The sequence below is a fragment of the Kryptolebias marmoratus genome, linkage group LG23 (assembly GCF_001649575.2).
Source record: "Kryptolebias marmoratus isolate JLee-2015 linkage group LG23, ASM164957v2, whole genome shotgun sequence".
NCBI classification, from domain to species: domain Eukaryota; kingdom Metazoa; phylum Chordata; class Actinopteri; order Cyprinodontiformes; family Rivulidae; genus Kryptolebias; species Kryptolebias marmoratus.
The window spans coordinates 14004055-14027032 of NC_051452.1; the positions used below are offsets into that span (position 1 = coordinate 14004055).

The 22978-nt window shown below is 36.5% G+C and overlaps 1 protein-coding gene and 1 long non-coding RNA gene across 14 annotated transcripts in view; one reads left to right on the top strand and one right to left on the bottom strand.

Moving 5' to 3' along the window:
- LOC108242155 (NACHT, LRR and PYD domains-containing protein 12-like) overlaps positions 1-22978 on the bottom strand; it is a 608460-nt gene that overhangs the window by 144556 nt on the left and 440926 nt on the right. For 2 of the 13 annotated variants that reach the window (XM_037973813.1, XM_037973817.1), the window contains exon 13: positions 16955-16976. The exons of 10 other annotated variants lie outside the window; for them this stretch is intronic. In XM_037973813.1, coding sequence (XP_037829741.1) covers positions 16955-16976 — 22 coding nt within the window. Of the gene's footprint in view, positions 1-16691; positions 16977-22978 lie in introns of those variants that run through there. One more of the 13 variants, XM_037973814.1, reaches the window with a different exon arrangement.
- Positions 14573-22978, top strand: part of LOC119616728 — an 18800-nt gene continuing 10394 nt past the window's right edge. Inside the window, exon 1 of the long non-coding RNA XR_005232731.1 lies at positions 14573-14587. This is a non-coding gene — a long non-coding RNA (uncharacterized LOC119616728). The remainder of the gene's footprint in view (positions 14588-22978) is intronic.

A 22978-nucleotide genomic window follows, 5' to 3' on the forward strand; every position in this document is an offset into this window, starting at 1 on the left:
ACAGGCCAAAGGAGGCCCAACTAAATACTGAGTGCTGTACATGCTCATACTTTTCATGTTCATACTTTTCAGTTGGCCAACATTTCTTCAAATCCTTTGTTTTTATTGGTCTTCAGTAATATTCTAATTTTCTGATATGATGAATTTGAGATTTTCATTTGTTGTCATTTGTAATCATCAAAATTAAACGAAATAACATTTGAAATATATGAGTTTGTATGTAATGTATGAATATAATATACAAGTTTCACTTTTTAAATGGAATTACTGAAATCAATCTACTTTTTCATGATATTCTAATTTTATGACCAGCACCTGTACATTTCATCAATACATGTTCTACATTTTCTTTTTCACCACACCCTTCACATTTATCATTATGTTTCCTCCCTATTAAATATAAAATATCATTTAAATAGGTATGACCTACTCTTAATCTGAGCATTATTTTTTCTTCCCTTCTGTTTCTCTCTGTAATACTTCTAATTACTACTGACTTTTGTATTTTATAAAATCTTCTTCCTTTCTTATCTTCATTCCATCTTGTTTGCCATTTTTCTATTTCTTTACTCTTAATAATTGATTTCCCTTCCCCTCTCCCAAAAGGAATTGTAATCATTATTGCCCCCTCTAAAGCCCTTTTTGCTAATTTATCTGCCTTTTCATTTCCTTTTACACCTTCGTGAGCTTGTACCTAACAGAACCAAATATCGATGCCACCCCTGTATAATCTAAATAAACTGTGCTGATTTTCTAATACTAAATCTTTCCTATTGTTTCCTTCTCCTTGAATACTTTCTATCACTGCTTTGGAATCAGTGCATACCACCACCCTGTCTGGTCTAACCTCCTCTACCCACTGTAAGCTTAGCATAACTGCTACCATTTCTTCTGTAAAAACAGATAGTTGATCTGATAGTCTTTTAGAAATGTATATTTTAAACTCTGGTATATATATTCCTATTCCCACACATCCTTTTACAGTCTTAGAACCATCTGAATATATTTTAAGGTAATTAGAATATGAGTTTCTTAAATATATGTCTGTCTTTACCCCTATTTAATTTAAATTCCAATCATTTTTCATTTGAAGAAGTCTCATGTCTACATTTACCTCAGGAAATAGCCATGAAGGAATAACACTAATTGGATTAAACTGAGCTATTTCCTTATCCTGTAATCCATACATTTTAATCAATTTGCTTACAATCCATCAAAATCCATTATTCTGGAATTCTGAATATTCACAACAGTTTTGTAAAATTGTTGAAGTTACATTATCTTCCTTACTACTTTTAATTTTCATCCAGTATACTAGAGCTAATTTTATTCTTCTTATTGCCAGTGGAGTCTCTCCAGTCTCTATTAACAGAGCACTAATAGGTGTTGTTTTCACTGCTCCTGTACATATACGTAAAGCCCTACACTGTAATCTATCTATCTTTTGTAGTGTTGTTTTAGCTGCTGCTCCATATATAAAACTGCCATAATCTATTATTGATCTCATGAGAGCCCTATATATGCTTAATAATGACTGTCTATCTGTACCCCAATTATCTCCAGCCACAGCCTTTAGTAGATTTATAACTTTCTTTTTTGTTTCTAAATTTTCTATATGTGTTTTCCATGTATAAGAACTATCCAACCATAGACCTAGTTATTTAAATTCTGTTACCTTTTCTAAAGGCTGTCCATATAATGTTATTGTTCCTATATTGCTATTTATTTTATTTGTAACAACCATAAAACAGGACTTACTTGCTGATAATTTAAAACCCCATTCATAAGACCATTTCTCTACTTTACTAATTGCTTTCTTAATATTTCAAATGACATGTTTTATATTCTTTCTCCTCATCCATATGGCCCCATCATCTGCATATAGTGCAGATTTAATACATTTATCATTATCAGAAAATATATCATTAATCATAATATTAAATAAAATTGGGCTAATTGCACTACCTTGAGGTATTCCATTTTTCACATTAAATTCTTTCGAATAATCATTCCCGATCTTCACTCTTATTTTTCTATCCAGCAAGAAATTTGCTATCCAATTATACATCTTCCCATCTATTCCCATCAGCTTATGTTTTATAAGTAATCCTTCTCTCCATAATGAATCATATGCTTTTTCTATATCAAAAAATACTATAATCATTATTTCCTTAATTTTTAAAGCTTTCTCTATGTCATTACAGACTCTAGTTAGCGCACCCATTGTTGATCTCCCTGTTCTAAAGCCACACTGATATCCATTAATTTGTTTCTTATGCTCAAGTATATATCCTAATCTATTGACCATTATTTTCTCCATCCATTTACTTAAATGAGAAGTTAAAGCTATTGGTCTATAGTTATTTGGACTAGTAGGATCTTTCCCTGGTTTATTAAATGGCAGTATTGTTGCCCTTTTCCAGCTATTTGGTATTAAACCCTTTTTCCATATTTTATTAAACAATTTTAATATTAATTCAAATGTTACTTCTGGAATCTGACGAAACATAATGTAGCATAACTGATTCTCCCCGGGAGCTGAATATCCTGTCCATTTCAATACTGTTTTAAGTTCTTTCATGGTTATATTCATGTCTAATGTTGACATATATATTTTACATTTTTCCAAGATATTTTTATGCTTTCCAAGTTTTTGAATCTTCTGCTCTCTATGAATGTCTGTAAGATGATCACCACTATGAACTGTAGCAAATGTCTCACCTAATAAATCTGCCTTATCTTTATTTAAAACTAGCATCTCCTGCCCTCTGACTAAAGCTGGTACTTTAACATCATTCCTTTTCCCCGCCATTTTCCTAAACATTGACCAAACATTCTGTAATTTTATTTCTGAACCTATTGAAGAACAATATTCTCTCCATGTTTTCTTTTTTGAATCCTTAATAATTTTACGAGCCATTGCTCTTTTCCTTTTATTTTCAATAAGATTTTCAGTTGTTAAATTTCTCTGTAATATTTTAAATGCCTTATTACGTTCTTTAACAGCTCTACTACATTAATCATTCCACAAAGGAACTACTTTTTTCTTACCTGTTACTTTTTTTTTGGTATACTGGAATTTGCAGCATTTAAAATATGTTCTGTTATTTGACTTGTACGTTCTTCAATATTGCCTTTTAATGTCACCAAATGACTGGTTTCCTCACAGTTTATTTTCAATTTTTGCCAGTTAGCTTTATTAAAGCACCATCTTGTTAAAATGAAATCTTCTTGCCCATTTATACTATTATTAATTATTGTACTCACTGGAAAGTGGTCACTCCCTAATGTAGATTCCCAGTTGACATCCCATTCACATGAACTAACAAGACAATCAGATATTAATGTAATATCAAGACATGAAACTGTACTTTAATGTATATTTACTCTTGTAACTTTTCCACTATTAAGATATACTAATGACCTTTCATCCATTAGTTCTTCAACTATGCTCCCATTATGATCTGTCCTCCTGCTACCCCAAAGACAATTGTGGGCACTAAAATCAACACACCATAATTCTCTTCTATGTAATTTCCCTGCTATTTCCTTAAACATTTCATTATCAAGATTTTTACATAGATTATAATAATTAATTATTTTAATATTTCCATGTTTTCTTAAAGTCAATATTTCTATATTAATACATTCTAATTCTTTATTTATTGGGTTTTTCTTATAAGTTATTCCATCTTTAATTAAAGTAGCACATCCTCCTCCACTACTGTTACTTCTATCTTGTCTTTCTATATTATATCCAGGTATCCTAAAATCTAGCTGAGGTTTTAACCATGTTTCCTGAACACATATTATACCTGGGATTATTTCTAATTCATAAACAAACTTTTTAAATTCTTGTCCATTGGCTATTAAACTTCTAGCATTCCATTGAAGAATATGTAGAACCATTTAAAAGCTTGGATCCTAATCCTGAACATTTTCTGTTGTTTCAGTGGCACTCAGAATGGTATGAATCTGATCTGCTTGGATGTCTTTCAGATCTAAAAACCTTCCTGCTGCTGTTACAATTGCTTTTATTTTATCACCTTTCTTCTTCATCTGATTTGTAACATTAATTGCTACAAAGTTTTCTTTTTTCACCACCATTGTACTTTCGTCTACTCTACATTTATGTAAACATGCATTTTGCATATTTGTTGTTGGTACCAATATTTGTCTCTGATTATTCTGCCCTTGATTTTTATTCCAAGTTGTGTTTCTTTGACCTATTTCTTCCATCCTCATTCCTGTTGTACTGTCTTTCTTTACTCTTTTTAGAGCTTCAGCATATGCAACTATTTCCGTTATTTTGATTCTTTGAGCTTTTCTGGCTTCCCTTTGTACTTTACATCCACCATAAGCTGCACTGTGCTCTCCTCTACAATTACAACATTTGATTTTAGCATCTTTATCACATTTCCCAAATTCACGTGGACCTCCACATCTTGCACACCTCACTTTTCCTTTACATTTTTTTGCAATGTGTCCCATTCTTTGGCAAGTAAAACATTTGATGGGTCTAGGAATATACTCTTTAACTCTGTAGTTCATATACCCCAACTGGATATTTTCTGGCATAATATTTTCAAATTGCAGAATCACTGCCATAGTGTCTTTAAGTTCCCCATCTCTTTTACTTTTAATCCTGGTAGCATTTGTTATTTTTCCTCCTTTAATTTCATTTCCTGTCACGTCCCTTTTGCTCACAGTCCACAGTCCCAGTGCTTTTCCACAGTCTCATGCCACGCCTTCGTTTCCATGCCACCACAATCACAGCTATTAGGTCCACTTGCCACAGTCAGTATTTAAGGTCACAGCCCACAGTCACACTTTGCCAGATTATTGAAAGGTTCATTCACAGCCATTGTCTTCTTTGATCACGGACCATTGCCTGTTTCTCGACCATCCCCTCCTGCCTGCTCCTTGTCGGACTTTATCTCGGACTCAGCCTTCTGTTAATGGACCTTGCTTCCCCCTTTTGGATTTTGCCTTCTGGATTGCCCTTCTCTGGTTTTGGCTGCTTGCTACTGAACTTCTTGCTCTGACCTCTCGCCTGATTCCTGACGACCCTTCTTGCCTGACCCCTCCACCAAGGGACTTGGTAAAAACCCACTTTCATCATCAGAGAGACTTACCTCATCCAGGGTCACCTCCTGTCCTCTTTGAGGATCGAGTCCAGGGTAATTATCCTTCCATTAGCATTTTAGCTACAATAAACATCCTAAACCTTTGCCTCTGTCTGCGAGTTCTGAATCCTTCTCAGCCAAGCCCTGTCATTTCCCACATCTTTCATTGTAATTTCAAGCGGAACTCCTGAAATTACTCCTCTCAATCTTGCTAAATATCCTGGAATATGTTTTAATTATTTCCCCCATCAAGGTTTTCATTTTGATTTATCTTCTGTTGTTGTGATTCACTGACAGCATGTATTAGCAATTGTTGAGGTAAGGATTTTCACCTGCATTCCTCCTCCTTCACCTCACCCGAGTTGGTTGATGGAAAGAGATCGTAAGGAGACGATACCTTTTTTTTAAAATATTTATTTTACCAAAAGCAGAGAGAAAACACTGGTTATTACAAAGATAAAACCAAATGCATTTGGGAGATAATCCTCAAATAAAAGTGTCAGCAAAGTGCACCAAAGATTGTCTAAGGGAACAAAGGATGTTCTCTGGTTTTAATGCTTAGGTCCCCTCCCCTCCTTCAGAGGGTGTCGCTCTTCTCTGGTGGTCAGAGGGCAACTTCTTCCCCCTTCGTGCCTGGCACCGTGGCTCAAATCCAGGGCTTCTAACACATACCTCTCTTTCCAGATAAACTAAACAATTACTTGTTAAAGGTTTTAATTGTGACTAAATATAAAATGGTGATAAAGATATAAAAACCAAACATAAAATAAAGCCTGGGAAAATAAATACAAGGCCTTATATTCCACAACATTTAGCTTATATATGCAGAACTGCTGCTCTTCTTATGATTAAATGCTGTTTAAGTGAAGGCTTGGTCTTGTCTAATTCCACACACTCTTTTATTCTTGATTCTAGCCATTTTAATTTTCCCCATTTCTTCTTCTATTGCTTTGGTCAGCTTTATCAGGTGTAAAGGTTCCCCATCTTGCTTAAATTCCACCATGACTTTAAAATCCTGTTCTTGGGAACTTCCCCATTCATTTGTTTTTGTCTTTTTGTTAGCTTCTGCTCTTTCCTTGCTTTCTTTCGACCAACTTCTTGCCCTTTCTTGTTTTTTCCTAAGTGCTCTTTTCATTCTAGATGATTTTATATCATCCATTTAATCTCATTTTCACTATTTTCCCCCTGATGTAGAAGCCATGTCGCTACAGTCAATGTACAGCTTATGCGATCCACAAAAATCAAATCTTACCACCTTTGTTTAAAATCCGTATTTCCGCTCTATAACCGGAATCCTCCAGTGAAGATCTGGACCCAGGTAGAGCCTTAAATACAGGTGCTCTTCATCATCGGAGATCAGCCACAGTTGTGGCAGGAACAACCAGCAGGGCGGAGACAAAAAACCCAGATCCTCACAGCTCTTAGTTGGCCTTTTGGTACTTTCAGTTGGCCCTTTTTTATATGTTATTGCTATGAGTTTTTAATCTTTGTGTTTTTATGATGTTACTTTATGGCTTCATATTTTGTCTTTATGATGTAAAGCACTTTGAACTGCCTTGTTGCTGAAAAGTGCTATAAAAATAAATTTGACTTCACTTCACTTGAGTGACTATGGGCCGCAGAGAAGAAATCAACCTACAGAGAGAAAATCTGGATTAGTCCAAACCAGAAACCACTTGATCCCCCTGAACCTTAGACAAGTCATCACAAAGACTACCGGGACGCTTGTAAATGACCCATGAGTGTAAATACATTTTCAGAAAGAGGGAAATCTTCTATGAAACACAAAATGTTAACATGTAACAGTGATGAAGAGAATGTCAATAACTGAACACTGTATCTTCACTTGGAGGTGTTTGAGTCTGGGATTTCTTAAAATACTCAGCTAGATGCAAAGTGAGACATTATGGAGAGTACTTCCACAGTGGCTTGCAAAAGTATTCACCCCAATGATAGTTTTTCTGTTCTGTTGCATTAAAGCCTGAAATTTTGTTGGAATTTAAATCCCACCACAGAAACTCTTGGCAGGTTTGCTCTTCCTTCCATCTTTCTGATAAAGGATTTATTGGTGTCAGTGGGATGATCAGGGTTTATGATAGTTTTAAATTCACTTAACCTTGATCTGTACTTCTCTAGAACTGTCTTGGTCTTCTTGATGTCTCTTGCTTGGTGGTAGCCCTGACTACTTAGAGGTGTTGATTCTGGGTGCTGCCATCTGACAGGTTTAGGTCATTTGCCACTCAGATTGCTCACATGTGGATCTCTTTTAAAAAATATGTGGTTTCTTAGTTTCATATTTTTTAGAATCATTCAAAATAAGTTTGTTTTCATTTAACTTCATTAGTCTGGAGTTTTTTGTGTAGGTTTGTTACTTCATCAAATTAATTATATATCCATTTAAAATCCAATCAAAGATCATTTAGACTGGAGCCATGGCTTCACCAACTGGACAACAATAAAATTGAATAGAGAAAATGTACACACAAACAGAAAATGTATTTTTCATGGACTTGTTTTAGAACAGGTAAAAATCCTCTCACAGTTTTGTCTATCTTTAAAAAAAAAAAAAAAAAAGAATTCACTGCATATTTTTTTTCCTAGACAATGTTATATAAAATATCACAGCAATGTTTATATTTAAGGAATATAAAGACATTAACTTAAATATAATTTTTTTTTATTAAAACAATAGGTTGAACTATTTTAAAACACAAGATAGAGTAAACTGTGTACAACTGAAATTCACTTCAACTTCTCTTTTGTATGAACCCACCATTTGTCATATTTTATTATGACCCTCGTTTAATTTGATAAACATTTATTCCGTCATTTAAAACATGAACCACATCATATAAAACATTGGGACAAGGACAAATTAGGGTTAAAAAAACTTATTTAAAATATGTTATGTTTAAACATGACTTGGTGCAAAGGCAATATTTATAAAGGGTTGAGTCTTTGAGAAGCAAGGAAGTCAGTATATGTTTAAGAAAATAAAAACATCTGAAGAAAAATGATTACCAATTTACAATAAGGGTGTCTTCATAAAGCAGTTAATGTTTTATAAAGAAGCTATACATGCATTTTTGATTCTTTAAAAAGCATTGATAAGCATTTGTAAAATGATGCTTATACACTGAAACATGCTCAATGTTTAGCAAAACCAAGTGCTGTAACTTTATTCATTCAAATAAATGTAACAGATAAATGTAGGAACAACTCAGTATTGTCCTTTTTTTTTGTCCTAAAACATTTGTATTCGAATGTCATCACCTTATTCCAATAAAACATTTTACACTGTAATGCCATGGCAAGTTTGTTAGGTGATAAGTGTGTATGTTGTGTAGACAGATGATAAAGAAGGCGGACACTTTTATGTTAATACATGTTTAAGCTCTCAATAAAAGAAGGCACCAGATCGACTTTATCAATCAATAACAGATTGACTGGATATTCTTAAGATTCGATCCTTAGATCACTTGATTTGGCTTTTAGGATTACAGAACTAAAACAATCAATAAATCAACAAAAATAAAATTAACTCAACATTTGGGAATCATATTCTGTGTTTATCAATTACTTTGATTTATCTCAATGTTATAACAGTTTTCATTTAACAAGATTACACTCTGCAACAACAATTAACCCTTTCATGATCTAAAGAAAGACTTTGAATACAAGTTTATCTAAAACAATCTTTTGGGGAGATTTTGATTTTACGTGCAATAATTTAGACAAGGACTTCACTTTGTAATTTGGTCAGAAGGATGTTGATTCTGCCTGGTTGTCACATTAATTTGATGTGTATCACATTAGAAAATAAAGTTGATTAACTTGCTTTGGCTTAAGTTTCATAATCAGACCCAAATTGCTCATCGCCAGGAAGAAAATGTCTCTTTACCAGATCAAAGCTGGGTGGCCAGTTGTCACTGCATCTGTCTGGGTGATTCCACAGAAAGCTGATCAGACCTCAGCAAGAGGAGGGTTTGAAGCCTAGAAGTCACTGAGCAACAGTGGTCAGCATTTTGTCCAAGGTAGCAGTGATGCCTTGAAGAGGGTCTGCAGCCATCAGCTGATGGAGTCAGGTGTCAAAAGACGAGGAGGTTAAGTCTTATTTTATCCTGTTCATCCTGTTCCTTGGACTAGATAAAGCACTATACAAGTGCAAGCCGTTTACCATTCTCAGGGTTTCCCTCAGTGTATTATAAGCCTGGCAGGCCGCCAGGCTTTACTGCCCCCACCGCTGGGCTTAGCTCTACTTGTTTATTGTAAAATACATAATTTTTTATACACGTTTTTTTTTTTTTTTCCACTCGCACCCCCTAAACCTTTTAGGTAGATTTATACTTGACGTGCTGATTACCGCGCGAGGGTGCGCGTGCCAAAAGTTAAGCAATTGAGCTGTCCCTGCCCCTGTGCGAAGACCCTGCGCGGTGTTGCGCCGCGGTTGTGCACCTCCCAATTTTTGTAACTTCGCACGGCCAGCGCGCCCCACGCTCTATTCAAAACGGACGATTTCAGTGCTCTAGCGGAGCTGGTTCGCCTGTGTCAGCATTTATATGATCCCTTTGTGAGAGAGCCACAGCAATAAAGGTTGAACAAGCGAGGTTTAACCAAAAATGGATAGTTGAGCCGAAATTCAGCAGGTGGCTTTACAAGACCAAATACGATAAGCATGTTTTATACTTAGTGAAAATATTAATATAATTTATTCTTGTTTAACAGTAAAATTATGCTAATAAATTTAACATTAGATATGCTTTGTTTTGGTTATACATGTAGTGATCCAACATTATTTTCTGGTTAGTTATATTTCCTGTGAGATTGATGATTTTGTGCAGTGTTTGGATGATAGTCTTCCTGCTTCATAATTTCCAGATGCTATATTACTGTTTCTGAAACAAGTGCCTTTTCATATCAAAGTGGGTTGAAAAATGGGAGGGGTGGTATTTTGCTGCACAACCGGATATATTCTATCCCACCCAGCACATTTCTTATCTAAGTTGTCTTTTGACATTACCTGTAATGGGCACGCTATATCACTTTAGTTTTCTCTAGATTCAGAGCTGTTTATTGTGTTTTCAAAGGCTAATTCTACCAAGAGGTTTTCTGTTTTCATTATTAAAAATTGTAATAATCTTTGAAAATGTTACAGCAAATTTTATGATTCCCTTCAACTAATGTTAGCTTCAACACACTTTTCGATTCTACTTTAAATAATTTTAGTTGAAAAAGTTATTAGTTTCATCCAAACCGAAATAATTCTTTGAACAGAATGTTTGGAATTCAGAATTAATGTTTTCAGTTTCAGTTTACAGAATTTGGAATACTTTAAACTATTTTGGTATAGTTTACTTTGAAATTTGGTCAATAGATGTTGTTAATTCTTCCAGATTGTTGAATCAGTTTTGATCTGACCCATTGAGGGTCAGAGGTCAGCGTCTCCTGAGGAATGGGGATGTTTGCAGAGGGTTGGCGAGTAGGCAACTGATGCAGCAGGAAACAGGCAATGGCAAACTAAAACAATACTTTCTTAACAGTATGAAAAGTTATTTCTTCAACTAGGTTTATTTTATTTTAACTCTGTCTGGTGGACTTAAAACACTGAGCAAAAAAAATAAATAAATAAAAATGCTACAAAATGAAACTGCAGCCAAAATGAGAGGAAAAAAGAAGATTGCTACATGATGAACACAAAAACAGAATACCAAACAACCTTGCAGACAACCTTGGGGGCGGCAGTGGCTCAGGAGGTAGTCCTGTAATCGGAGGGTTTCTGGTTCGAGCCCCTGCTCCAGCTGTCTCAGCCGTTGTGTCCTTTGTCTTGCCCAAGGACACCAGTAGGCAAGGACACCACCTTGCCTACTGGTGGTGGTCAGAGGGCTCGGTGGCGCCGGTGTGATGGCAGCCTCACTTCTGTCAGCCCGCCCCAGGGCAGCTGTGGCTACAATGTAGCTTACCACCATCAGTGGATGAATGGGTGAATGATTGTAGTGTAAAGCGCTTTATAAGTGCAAGCCATTTACTATTTACCATTTACATCTTGTCAAGGCTTTAACAATGAGAACATTCAGACCTCGGGGGTGAGCAGAAAGGCTTTGCTTATTCTGTCCAAAAACCCCTTTATTTGTATCTCAAAATAATTTTTTATGTTGAACAAGAGAGAGAAAAAACATTTAAATGATTTTTATTTTGAGTAACCTCACACACTAATGATCAATACTTACAGTGCATTCACACCTGACTTTGTCAGTCACAGTGTAATATGACACTTCTCTATAAGCCTCAAATAACTAATTTAAACTGATTGAGTTACAGATCAAAATACTGGCACGGTGAAAGTTACTGGATCAAGTTTACAGTATCCTTCTGAGGTCTGAAGATTATTTAATTGAAATTACTGACTACGCCATCAAACAATATTAGAACTTCATTTTCTCAAAAATAAACGTACTATAGTAAGTTCTTTCAGCTGTTACCTTCTACAGGGGTTGCCACAGTAAGCAAACTCGCACAAACGATTTGTCAATTGCTTTTACATCGGATGCCCTTCCTGCTACAACCTGGGCTCAACCCTGCAGCCTCAGGATTACAAGACCACAGGCCCCCCCTAGCTACTGCAGCCCCCACTGAAAGAGTCTCAGTTCCTCATCTCCAACATTAAGACTCCAGCAGCTGCTGCTTTACAGGCTTCTTTATTTTTACTTTTTGATCAAACTTGAAGATATTCTCATAGTTCAATTACTTTCTCACAAACAATGAAACATTCCCATCATCACAATTCATCTGAAATGAACAGACTTTGTTGCCATCTGTTGGAAATATGATAATTCTGTTCTGTTGAACAAGACTGGAGCTGAGTGCTTGTTCACTCTGACAAAGTAAGATGTGGGAGATTTTTTGTTCAAAACACAAAAAGAAAATGGCAGACCTACCACTTTTTAAAGGCATGCATTGGGGAGAGTGGCGTAAATAAGCCACCTTTCTACAGGAGCGATATATGACACAAGAGAAACCATTTACTTTTATTTAGGGTGTTGCCTAAGAAATTAGGTTATAAGAATAAATCTTTGACAAACATCTTTAGAAATATGAAGTCAAAGCATACTGGTGCTCCAGTGGTTTAGTTTGCCCTGGACACACAGTATGTTAATCCAATTTAGAGGGTAAATTAAACCACAAGGGGTAAATTGACCATTCTTCTTTTTCCAGTCTTAAAAAAGGAATAAAAAACACATTTTTCTAGACGAATACATTTAAAATGAGGTCACCTGAAACAACACAAAATCAGCTGAGTAAGGGTTGATTTTCTTTTCTTTTCCACCACTGAACAATAAATTTGAGGTTAGGATAGAAATTAAGATTATGATGATCAGGTAATAGTGACAGCTAAAAATGGAACTAAAATAATAAAATATTCATAACATATTCAAAGAGAGAAACAATATTTCTTGAAATATGTTCATTTATATCTTTATATTTTGAGAAACAGTCATACATTTTTGAGCTTGTGAATGCTTAAGAGTTTGAACTTCAGCACCACTGCTTATTGCAGATATTTACTTGACATTCCACTCATCAAGGAAGTGTGAGTTACTGCTCCCTCATTGCACTACCTCTGACTTTCTGAAGTTTAGGAAGCTTTCTCAGTATATCATCCAGTGGCATGGAACCCACATCATTCTCCTTCAATGCAAAGTTGGACTTCTCTCTGCCACTACTTCTGTGGATTCCTCTGAGAAACCTTGCTGTCACTTCATTGCTTTCAAAGTTCTCAGTCAAACCAATGTGATGGTATAACTATTTGGTTGCAAACTTTACAATGACAAATTATGAACGGAGAGATTAAAGTAGTCATGTTGGCTGTTATCCTCTGAGCTCTTATCCTCTGAAGTATCTTCAAGCGGGATGGGGACATCACTCTCCTCAGAGCTGCTGCATACTGGGATTTTCCTCTTTGTTTGTGCCTTCTTTGACATTTCTGGTTCTTTGACATTGGAAACTTCTTTCCCCTTGCATTTTCTTCCTTTTTTCCATGTGCCATTTCAATTGCATGCTTTTCAGGTGTGTCAGGATCCTTGTCCTCATCTGCTTTCTTTTTTTGCTTTGTCCTGGGCTTCTGGCTTTTGAATAAAGGAAAAATTTCAGGAGGAGACACATAACCATGGGATTGGAGAAGTGACTCTGCCGCGCATGCTGAAGAACATCCCTGTGACGACACCTTAGCAGAAGTGGCTTTTGAAGGAGTATCATCTTCAGAGGCGGACAGCATCTCAGGGTTTGGCCTGTCAGACACCATGGATGGCCCAAACTCATCATCAGCAAAAATATCTCTGTTGAAAGGAAAAATTCTTTTGGACCTGAATCTAGAAGAGATGGTGGTGGTGTCATTGCTGATATAAAAGCATCATTAACAAGATTTGCTATACTATGTCTTCAATGGATCATACACACTCCTATCCAAAGGCTGCGAGCGATGTGATGTGTGGGGTGGAATCATGAGCATAACAATGTCTTTACGCTTTGTTAATTCCAGTGCTTTAAGAGAAATGTGGCCCTCGTGGTTATCAAGAAGTAGAAGCATGGCATGTTAGGTAGAGCAGCTGGTGTGCTGAGTCAGATGCTCAAATAACTCCATAAAAGTGTCTTTGTTGATCCAACCAGATATGGTGGTGGTACCAGCTGAGCCTGGAGGAGCTCCAGTTATGAAATAAGGTTTGAATCTAAACGGTGGAAAAATGAACACGGTAGGCACTGCATTCCCATTAGCACTGACTGCACAGACCACAACTCCCCTCTCTCAGTTGAAGAGACAGCTCCCACTTGCTTCTTTCCGTTTGCTGCCATGACTTGTTTTAATGTCTTAACTGCTGTTACACTTGTTTCAACAACATTGCAAATCAAGTTTGGCGGGAATTTCAACTTACAAAATAAAGAAAAGAGCTATGATGCAAATCAAAATCTTTTGTAAATGTGCCTAATTTTTCTGTATAACCTACAGTTTCTGTCAACGTTTTTTATTGGTATTAACTGTAGCCTATTTATTCTGTCACCTGTCTATCGCATCGGTCAGATTGTTAAAGAACTCCCCAATTGTAGTTGTGTTGAAGGCTGTAGCTCGACCCAGAGAGGTTTGTTCAGGTGTACAACAAGAAAGATGGTGAAGTGGCATGAAACTCTTTTGCCAATCTTAGCCTAGAAGAATGGAATTAATTATTTTAAGATACAGTTTTAAACTATGAGCCTTTGCTGTCAGACTTATTACATGTCTTATCTCTGTACCTGTTAGGTCATTATTTTTCTAGTCGTTGGGGATAGGAATATTGTTTTGCTGTGCAAAATCAAATGCCAACTCACAGCATTTATATGGAGTAAGGTCATGATATTGGTCTGCCAAACTTCTGATGTGGTCAGCCAGCTCCTTCTCCATCTTCTCTGCAAAGACCCTCTTAGTTTCTGCTGTTCTGTACCCAACGGTTTTCACTGGTTTGATCTTGCTCATCTTTAAGAACCTTTGCAGTGTCAATGTTTCTGTTCTTTGCCACAGATTAGATGGACTTTCCATCCTTAACATCTTTGATTGCTCTCTCCAGCACTTTGACTAGTGTTGAACCCCAGCTGGTATTTCTCTTGTAGATTCTTGGAATAAAGGTTAAGCAATATGTAAAATATGACTGACATAAAATAACACAAAACATCAGTTGTGTTTGACAAAGGTAAATTAAAAAAGTGAATAAGTAAATAAATCACATAATCACAGGCCAGCTAAACAATTCTAAACAACTAAACAACTCAACTTTTTCTTCACATATCAGCTTTAAAATTTCTGTGGTTGCACCTCTGTAATTATTATACAGAACTGTTCAGAATAAATTATTGAATGCACTACATTAGTGAGCTGAAAAGGAATAAAAACATGAAATAAACAAATTGAAAACGATTTTCACTTGAATTTTAACACAGTAATAATAAAAAAAAAGTCTAATAGTTTATAATGTCAAAGGGTTTAAAACACTTAGGCTACGTTCACACTGCAAGTCTTAATGCTCAATTCTGACTTTTTGCTACAATCCAATTTTTTTGGTGTGGTTGTTCAACATTACATTTTAAAGGCAACCTCCAGTTCCTGAAATGGCTCACATGCGCAGAAGATGATATGACATCACACTCTGCATGCAGAGTTTACAGAAGTAATTATGGACTCTGTGAGTGGTAGCCAAAGACGAATATTAGCGTGGGCATGTGTGTATTGATTCTGAAGTTGCTGTCTAATCGGGGCCAACTGTACATCCAAATGGTAAAAAATAAAATAAAATAAAATAAAAGACCACAAACGTTAATGATGACCTTTTCTATGGAGCTGTGGCTGTTACCTCTGTGCAGAGACGTGTGGATACAGAGTCAGAGTCAAAACTGTTGGGACTTTGACATGATGGACCTCAGTCCTTTCATCAGACATAAAAGTCAGATTAAATATGACATTAACGATCACACTGTGCTCACCTTAAAAAACCCTGGATATGCATCAGATTCAGTACTACATATGGAAATCTGCTGAAATCTGGATCATATATGAAGAAAATTGGATTTGTCACGTACACACTGCCATGAAAAAAATCACATAGGGGTGAAATGAGACACATTTGTCTGCCAAGTGAATATAGCTATTAAGTACAAAGGCTTATAGATGTAGAAGAACTATAAAAGCAAAAGAGAAAAAAAAAATTTTTTTTAAACATCTTTCAAAGTAAAATGAAAACATTTTGTTAAAATATTCCAAGTAAACATTGTAGTGAATTTTGTTACAAGAATCAAATAAAAAGAATTTTAAAAAAAAAATCCATATTTCACATAAAAATGTACTTGAACAATGGATTAACTATTGACATATTACTGCAAAGGCTTTTACATACTGAAACATTTTACTGCCCAAACAGATGAAGTCTCGTTGTGATTTGCTGATTCTAACAGGAAATGCGTTTCGGAAATACATGTTTTAATCCTTATTAATTTAAGAAGAGAACATTGTGTATTGTTTAATCATTTTGTTATGAAAATAGTGTCTGCAGATGATGGGAAAATTGCATGAAGCGAAGAAAGGAACCGAAATTCCAGAGAAAGAATTCCAACTGAGAGACTCCCTTACCAAGATAAGGATTTGCTTGTGAATGAGCAGTGTTGCTGACCATGAGAAAACGCATCTGAAACCGACTGAAAGGATGACTCTCTATGTGCATTATAAAACTGTATATATGACAATGCTTTTTGAGCAACTGTGCTAACTAAGAATGGACGTGTCTTTTATTGTATTTATTTTTCTAACAGGAAGTGAATGTGAAAAAAATAAGATGAAATCTGGCTGCACACCAAACTTTTGTTAACTGGACAATAATGTGTGAGCAGTTTGTAAATTCATCTTGTCTGATTGCAGCTCAGTGATTCCTCTCTGATCCCCCAGTTTGTCACATGTGCAGCAAACTAACTGCAGCTAACAGGAACTGAATCGTCTCAGATGAAGTGAGCTTCTGAGAAACACGACATCCTGATATTCACTGGGAAGCTTCGACTGGAACCAGACAGAAACACAACATCTGGATCCTGGAATAATTCCAGCTTCCATCTTTAAAGGACTGGAAGATGAAGAAGTTTCCAAGGAATCCTTTAGAAGAGTTTCAAAAAGAAAGAGATTGAATCCATGAATCTGAAAACGTGTTTCTGAGTGAAAGAGACAGACATGTACAGAATGAAATATCTATTCAACAGTGAGAGGGTTTCTTTGATAGGAGGAGACTCTTTACATCAAACTCAACACAGAAACACTGAGGAACCAGGAGACCAGAACCTGAACCCGGGATAAAGAGTTTGAGTGAATGTGGTGTTAAAGGTGTGGAGGTGGATCAGTGAGTCAGAGGAGACTCTGTAGAAGGACAGAATGCCAGCAGGACAGTCCACATACACTGCTACTCTGTGGGAGACAGAGGAGGAGGAGATGGATGTTTGTCTCTTATTGTGCCAGACACAGTAACCATCATCAGAGCAGCTCAGACTCCAGGACTGATCATTCCATCCAAACACACAGTCTTTACTGTCTCCTCTCCTGCTGATTCCTCTGTAACTCACTGATATATAAACTCTTCCTCTCCACTCGACCTCCCAGTAACAGCGACCAGTCAGACCAGTTCTACACAGCAGCTGAGGAACATCAAATCTGTCTGGATGATCAGGATATGACTGATCGTCCTCCACACATGTCACCTTCCTGTTGTTGTCAGACAGGTGGAGGTTTCTGCTCACTGTGTTTGTGTTGATTGTGAGCTGACAGGAATCTGATGGAGAGAACAAACACAATCCAGCTGCAGTTATTGATCCATCATCTGATCATTTATTGACACTTTGATGATGACTCATGAATGAGTGATGTGACAGTTTGAAGATGGTTGAATGTTGCTGCTTTGTTGTCATGAATCAAATGAAAAACACACTTACACTTCCTTAGACCTGGTGTCAACCATCGGACTCCAGCAGGCTTCACCCTGAAAGGAGGAGGGGGGTCAGACCATCAGTCTCTTTCAGCAAATATGGACATTATATGGCTCTCATACACATGTTGTTCTACAGCAGTGGTTCCCAAAGATTTGGGATCTGGGCCCCCCTATGGATTACAATAAAATCCTACCCCCTCAACAAAAAGAAAAAAAAATCAACTGAGCACACACATCGTTCATACACCTATAAACATATTTTGTTTTCAAACTCCACTGAAGTTTATTTCGAACTTCAGGTTGCAACAAAACAAACTACAAACCATCTTTACAGTGAAACGCTTTTGTGTAACTGTTATTTTTTAGTTCTATACTGTAGAAGAGTATTCTTTGCTGTCTGTGTTATTTCAAACATTTTTTTATTTTTTATATTTGTAACAATATTCAACTTTGCATTTAAAAAAAGCCTCTGTGCAAAATGGAGTTAAAAACCTGTCCCTGTTAAAACCCTATCCATTATGCTTAGTCTGGCACTGTTTTTTTTTCCCCCATTCATACATCCCGCGTCCCCCCTGCAATGGCACTGCGCCCCCCCCAGGGGGCACGCCCCACACTTTGGGAACCACTGCTCTACAGGGAGAAAGGAACAGTCCAACATTTGAATGGAGCAGCTCTAAAGTCCTGTCCTGTGGTTGTCACATTCCAGCACAGTTTGAACTCATTCTTTTCATTTCACTTCATCTTTATTGAATCAGGCAGGAGGAGGAGGACACCATCCAGTCTGCTTCTTCATCTCCACTTTGAAGTGCAGTCACATCATCAAGCTGCTATTTAGTCCAACATCCACACTGTTATTGAAACTGATTGATCATCTGATGGATGATCAGCAGCTTTTCAGCATCTATCAGCTCTGCTGCCTGGATAAGATGAGCTGCAGCAACTTCATCTGCTCAAAGATCTGCTTTCAAAGGCAGAGAGTCAGAAAGATGAGATCCACAACAACACAATAAACACACAGATGGTTTTCTACGTCCAAACACAGCTACTGTCTCATACTGCTATCATTTCTGTGCACACATAAATGCTGACTGACAGAATGTTGTTCCTGCAGAACTCTTCACCTTGGAGACTGCCTACAGAACACAAATATCTGTTGTTTCTGTTCAAGCTGAGTTTCTTCAGGAAGAAAAGGGAAAACTGCTCCTACTTGTCTGATTGTTCATATAAGCCTCATATCCAGCATGAAGCAGAAAGACAGAGCTGAGTGAAGAACAGAGAACATGTTTCCAGTTCTTCCTCCTCTATCAGACATCGTGTGTTTTCAGCATGTCTCTCCATACCTGAGAGTGTCCAGTCTCCAGAGTGGATCCTTCAGTCCAGCTGAGAGCAGCTTCACTCCTGAGTCTCCTGGATGATTGTAACTCAGGTCCAGCTCTCTCAGATGGGAGGGGTTGGAGCTCAGAGCTGAGGCCAGAGAAGCACAGCCGTCCTCTGAGATCAGACAGCCTGATAGACTGCACATACACACACACATAAATTTTCTAAGATCCTTACTCCTTAAATTCCAGTTGTTTTTTTTTTTTTTAGATTCCAGTAAGAGAGTAAAAACAAGCAAACAAAAACAGTAGTGGTAAAAGTTTAAGTAAATGGCACATGCACAGAAAATGAACTTATATCCTTTGTTAATGATGAATAAAAGCAGACTTCACTCACTTATCAGTTCAACATGAAGCTGAACCCTAACTGAATTGAGATCTTTGGGAACTGAGACAAATCTTTTATAATCAGTCAGATTTATGGCTTCTGCAGCTCACGGAATATACAAAAGCACTGTTCCTTAAATTCCAGTTTGTTTGTTTTTCTTCATCAAAAAGGGACAAATAAAAGAACAAAATGAGGAAAAGGTAAATTAATCAGCACTATGTCAATAAAATAAACACAAAAAATGAACACATGCCATTTAGGGTTTTTATGTTATCAGCTTTTGTGCTCATGTGTAAAACTGCCTATGTGAGACACAAAGGTCAGACGGCGGGCGCCACACCATCTGGCTCTCCCAAACAGCTGTGTTTTTGTTATGCTTATATTTAAACTATGGTCTGGACTGGGTTTGCCCGGCTCAGATCAACCCCTTTTTTCTTCTTCCCTTAATAAAAGAGAAAGCCCAAGTAAGGTGGCAGAACTTCCTGGACAGCACGCCGTTAGGAGCTGTTGTGGAATTTCTCCTCTTTGCAAAGGCCTTGACAAAAAGACAACAAGCCTCTCCGGTGGGATTCTTTCTTAGCAGGTTGAATAAATCAAAACCCTGACAGTTAGTAATTACAGTTTTTCTCAATTGTTTACACACAAATACTGGTACTTGAGACACAATGACCATGTAACTCATGCACCAACTCCCTGAACCAATTCTGAGAAACTACAAGCACAATTCCTGCTTTACACTGAAATTGCAGTTTTAAAACACACTTTTTTTCAAAATACTACACATAATTTTCTGCATTTGGCACAATTTTCATGAAGAAAATCTCTTGTTTTCACAAGGAACACACTGCCATTCCAAATTCTAAGTTAATTGCTCTACTATGCACAATGACTCATCACATGGGCAAACATCTGTCACACCGTTTTATAATCAGTAATCAGAGCTTTAGCATCAAAGGGCAACAAGCAGCAGTTGATGCTTTTCGTGGCTGGATTTGCCATGCTATATTTCCCCAAAAACAAAATACAGTTTAAAGAAGAGATAACACTGAATTGAATGTAAAGTTTTGTTTTGCCGGAGAATTGAAGGGTTTTGCCTATTGTGTGTGTGTGTTTTCTTGATTTGTGTGTAGAGTTCTGAGAATATGAGGCATGCTTTCAGAACGTGTGTAGACAATCGAGAAAAACTGTAACAAAAGCAGGCTTCACACAGTCATCAGTTCAACACAAAGCTGATTTATGGTTTCTGCAGCTCAACTAAAGTTAGAAGAAAAGATTATTTGTTAATGGGTGGAAGAAAAAAGATCTGGATTGGTGAAGAATAATGAAAATTGGAGGAATGAAAATGTATAATGTTTAGAAATGTTTTATTTTGAAAAGCAATGTTTGATGGTGGGAGGTCCCCGGATGAGAGGGGAAAAGAAAAACGAAAAAAAGGAGAGAGTTTGAGGAATTGCTGGCTGAGGACTTTGGAATTAAATGTTTGACATTGAGAAAGAGCTCAATTGTGTCTGAACTATTCTACAAAGAAGAATCGCAATATCTGGACACCCACAAGTATTACATTAATATAACTTTAGGGTGAAAATAACAGATGTCCAGCAGGACATGGATAAAGAAAAAATCCAACCCAGGACTCTGATCCTGACCTGAGAGTCTCCAGGTGACAGTGTGGACTCCTCAGGGCAGCAGAAAGCAGCTTCACTCCTGAATCCTGCAGGTTGTTGTTACTCAGGTCCAGTTCTTTGAGACCGGAGGACTGGGAGCTGAGAACTGAGGACAGAACTTCACAGCTTCTCTCTGAGAGGTCACACACACTCAGTCTGAGGAAAAGATATCATTAAGAAAACAAAATTTGGGTTAAATTTCATCTATCCATCTTGTTTAGACAATTGTTTTTTCTTTACTTCAGAAAAAAAAATAGTATGGAGAAAACAATCTGTACTCACCAAATACTAGGACTTTGTCAGACAATAATAAGATATAGTTTTATGTTAACATCTGTAGATGGTCTTTTTACAAACAACAACTGGACTCAGAAGAAACCTGGGTATCTACACCTTATTTACCTTATTTAATCAGTAATAAATGGTTAAATGACCTTGAACACATCATTAATTAAGTATGAATCATTCTTAGTAACCTATAAATTAACACATTATTAACACAAATTAATAAATTAAATTAATTAATTGTATTGATTTTATTCTGACTTCTCATTTCGGAACTTGTCTACATTAGCAAATACTTAATAAAGCATAAATAGTCTTCCATTAAGATGGATTCATAAAAAGACTTAACTAACTACCAGCAATTGTCTGAATTATTAATGCACTGCAGGATAATTAAAGAGTTAATTCAAACATTCGCTAACCATTAATAGATGTCTAACACATAGTGTAAAAGTATATTTATATGACCGTTTACAAACATATACACACACAGTATATAGAATATTTATTTCACGGGTTATTAAACATGAATAAACATTAATTATGTTGGTTTTGGAAGTACTTAGACTCTGCATTAATAAATGAGTTATTTGCTTATTAAGTACGAATCTTCCTTAATGATGATGTTTTCAAGGTTAATTAACCATTTATTAATGATTAAATAAGGCTAAATAAGGTAAAGTTATTATAAAGTGATACCAAAAGCTGCTGTATTTTCAGGAGTGTAAACTAAAATGTTAAAAAAAAGAAAACTACATTTAAAGAGATGCATAAGAAATATCTGATTGAAACAAAAAGAGGAAAAACAAATCCCACAATGTCATCAAAATCCTTCAACACTCTTTTCAGTTTTTATTTTTTATTTATTTTTTCTACAGTCACCTGGTCCTCATAAAGGAGAGAGAAAACAACATTCACATTTCATTTCTGACAGTGAAAATGTTCCTCATGTGACCAAGCAGATCATTATTATATTAACTTATAGTTAAGTTGCACATTTCATAAAACCAAAGGACACTTTACACTGAAGACTAAAGAAACAGTTGCTGGTTGAAGATAGACTGTGGGAGTTGTTCTTCTTTTCAGATTTTCCTACAATATAGATAAATTGTTGCACAAATTGCAGAAACTACATGAGAGTAAAATCAGGTATAACAAATGAACCAAACACTCAGTTTCTCTCATGTATTGTGTTATTTTATGAAAAAGACAATTTGTTACAAAACAGAGCATGGAGCAGCAAAGAAAACTAACCTGAGTGTTTCTAGTTTACAGTTTTGACTCTGTAGTCCATCAGACAGCGGCTTCACTCCTGAATCATGGATTCTCAGGTCAAGTTCTCTCAGGCTGGAGGACTGGGAGCTGAGAACTGAGGACAGAGCTTCACAGGTTTCCTTGTAGAGGGTACAGTCGCTCAAACTGAGGAGGAAATAAAACATGAAGGAATCTGTAAGTTTCTCTCCTGTAAAAACAACAGTAATACATTTAGAAATATCCCACTGTATCTGTACTTACAGAGCTTTGTTAGAAGCTTTGACCACTGGCAGCAGCCTCAGAAGAACCTCCTCTGAAGCAGAATATTTCTTCAGATCAAACACATCCAGATCTTTTCCTGATGTTAGTAAGATGAAGGCCAGAGCTGACCACTGAGCAGGAGACAATTTATCTGTGGAGAGACTTCCTGAACTCAGAGACTGTTGGATGTCCTCCACTAGAG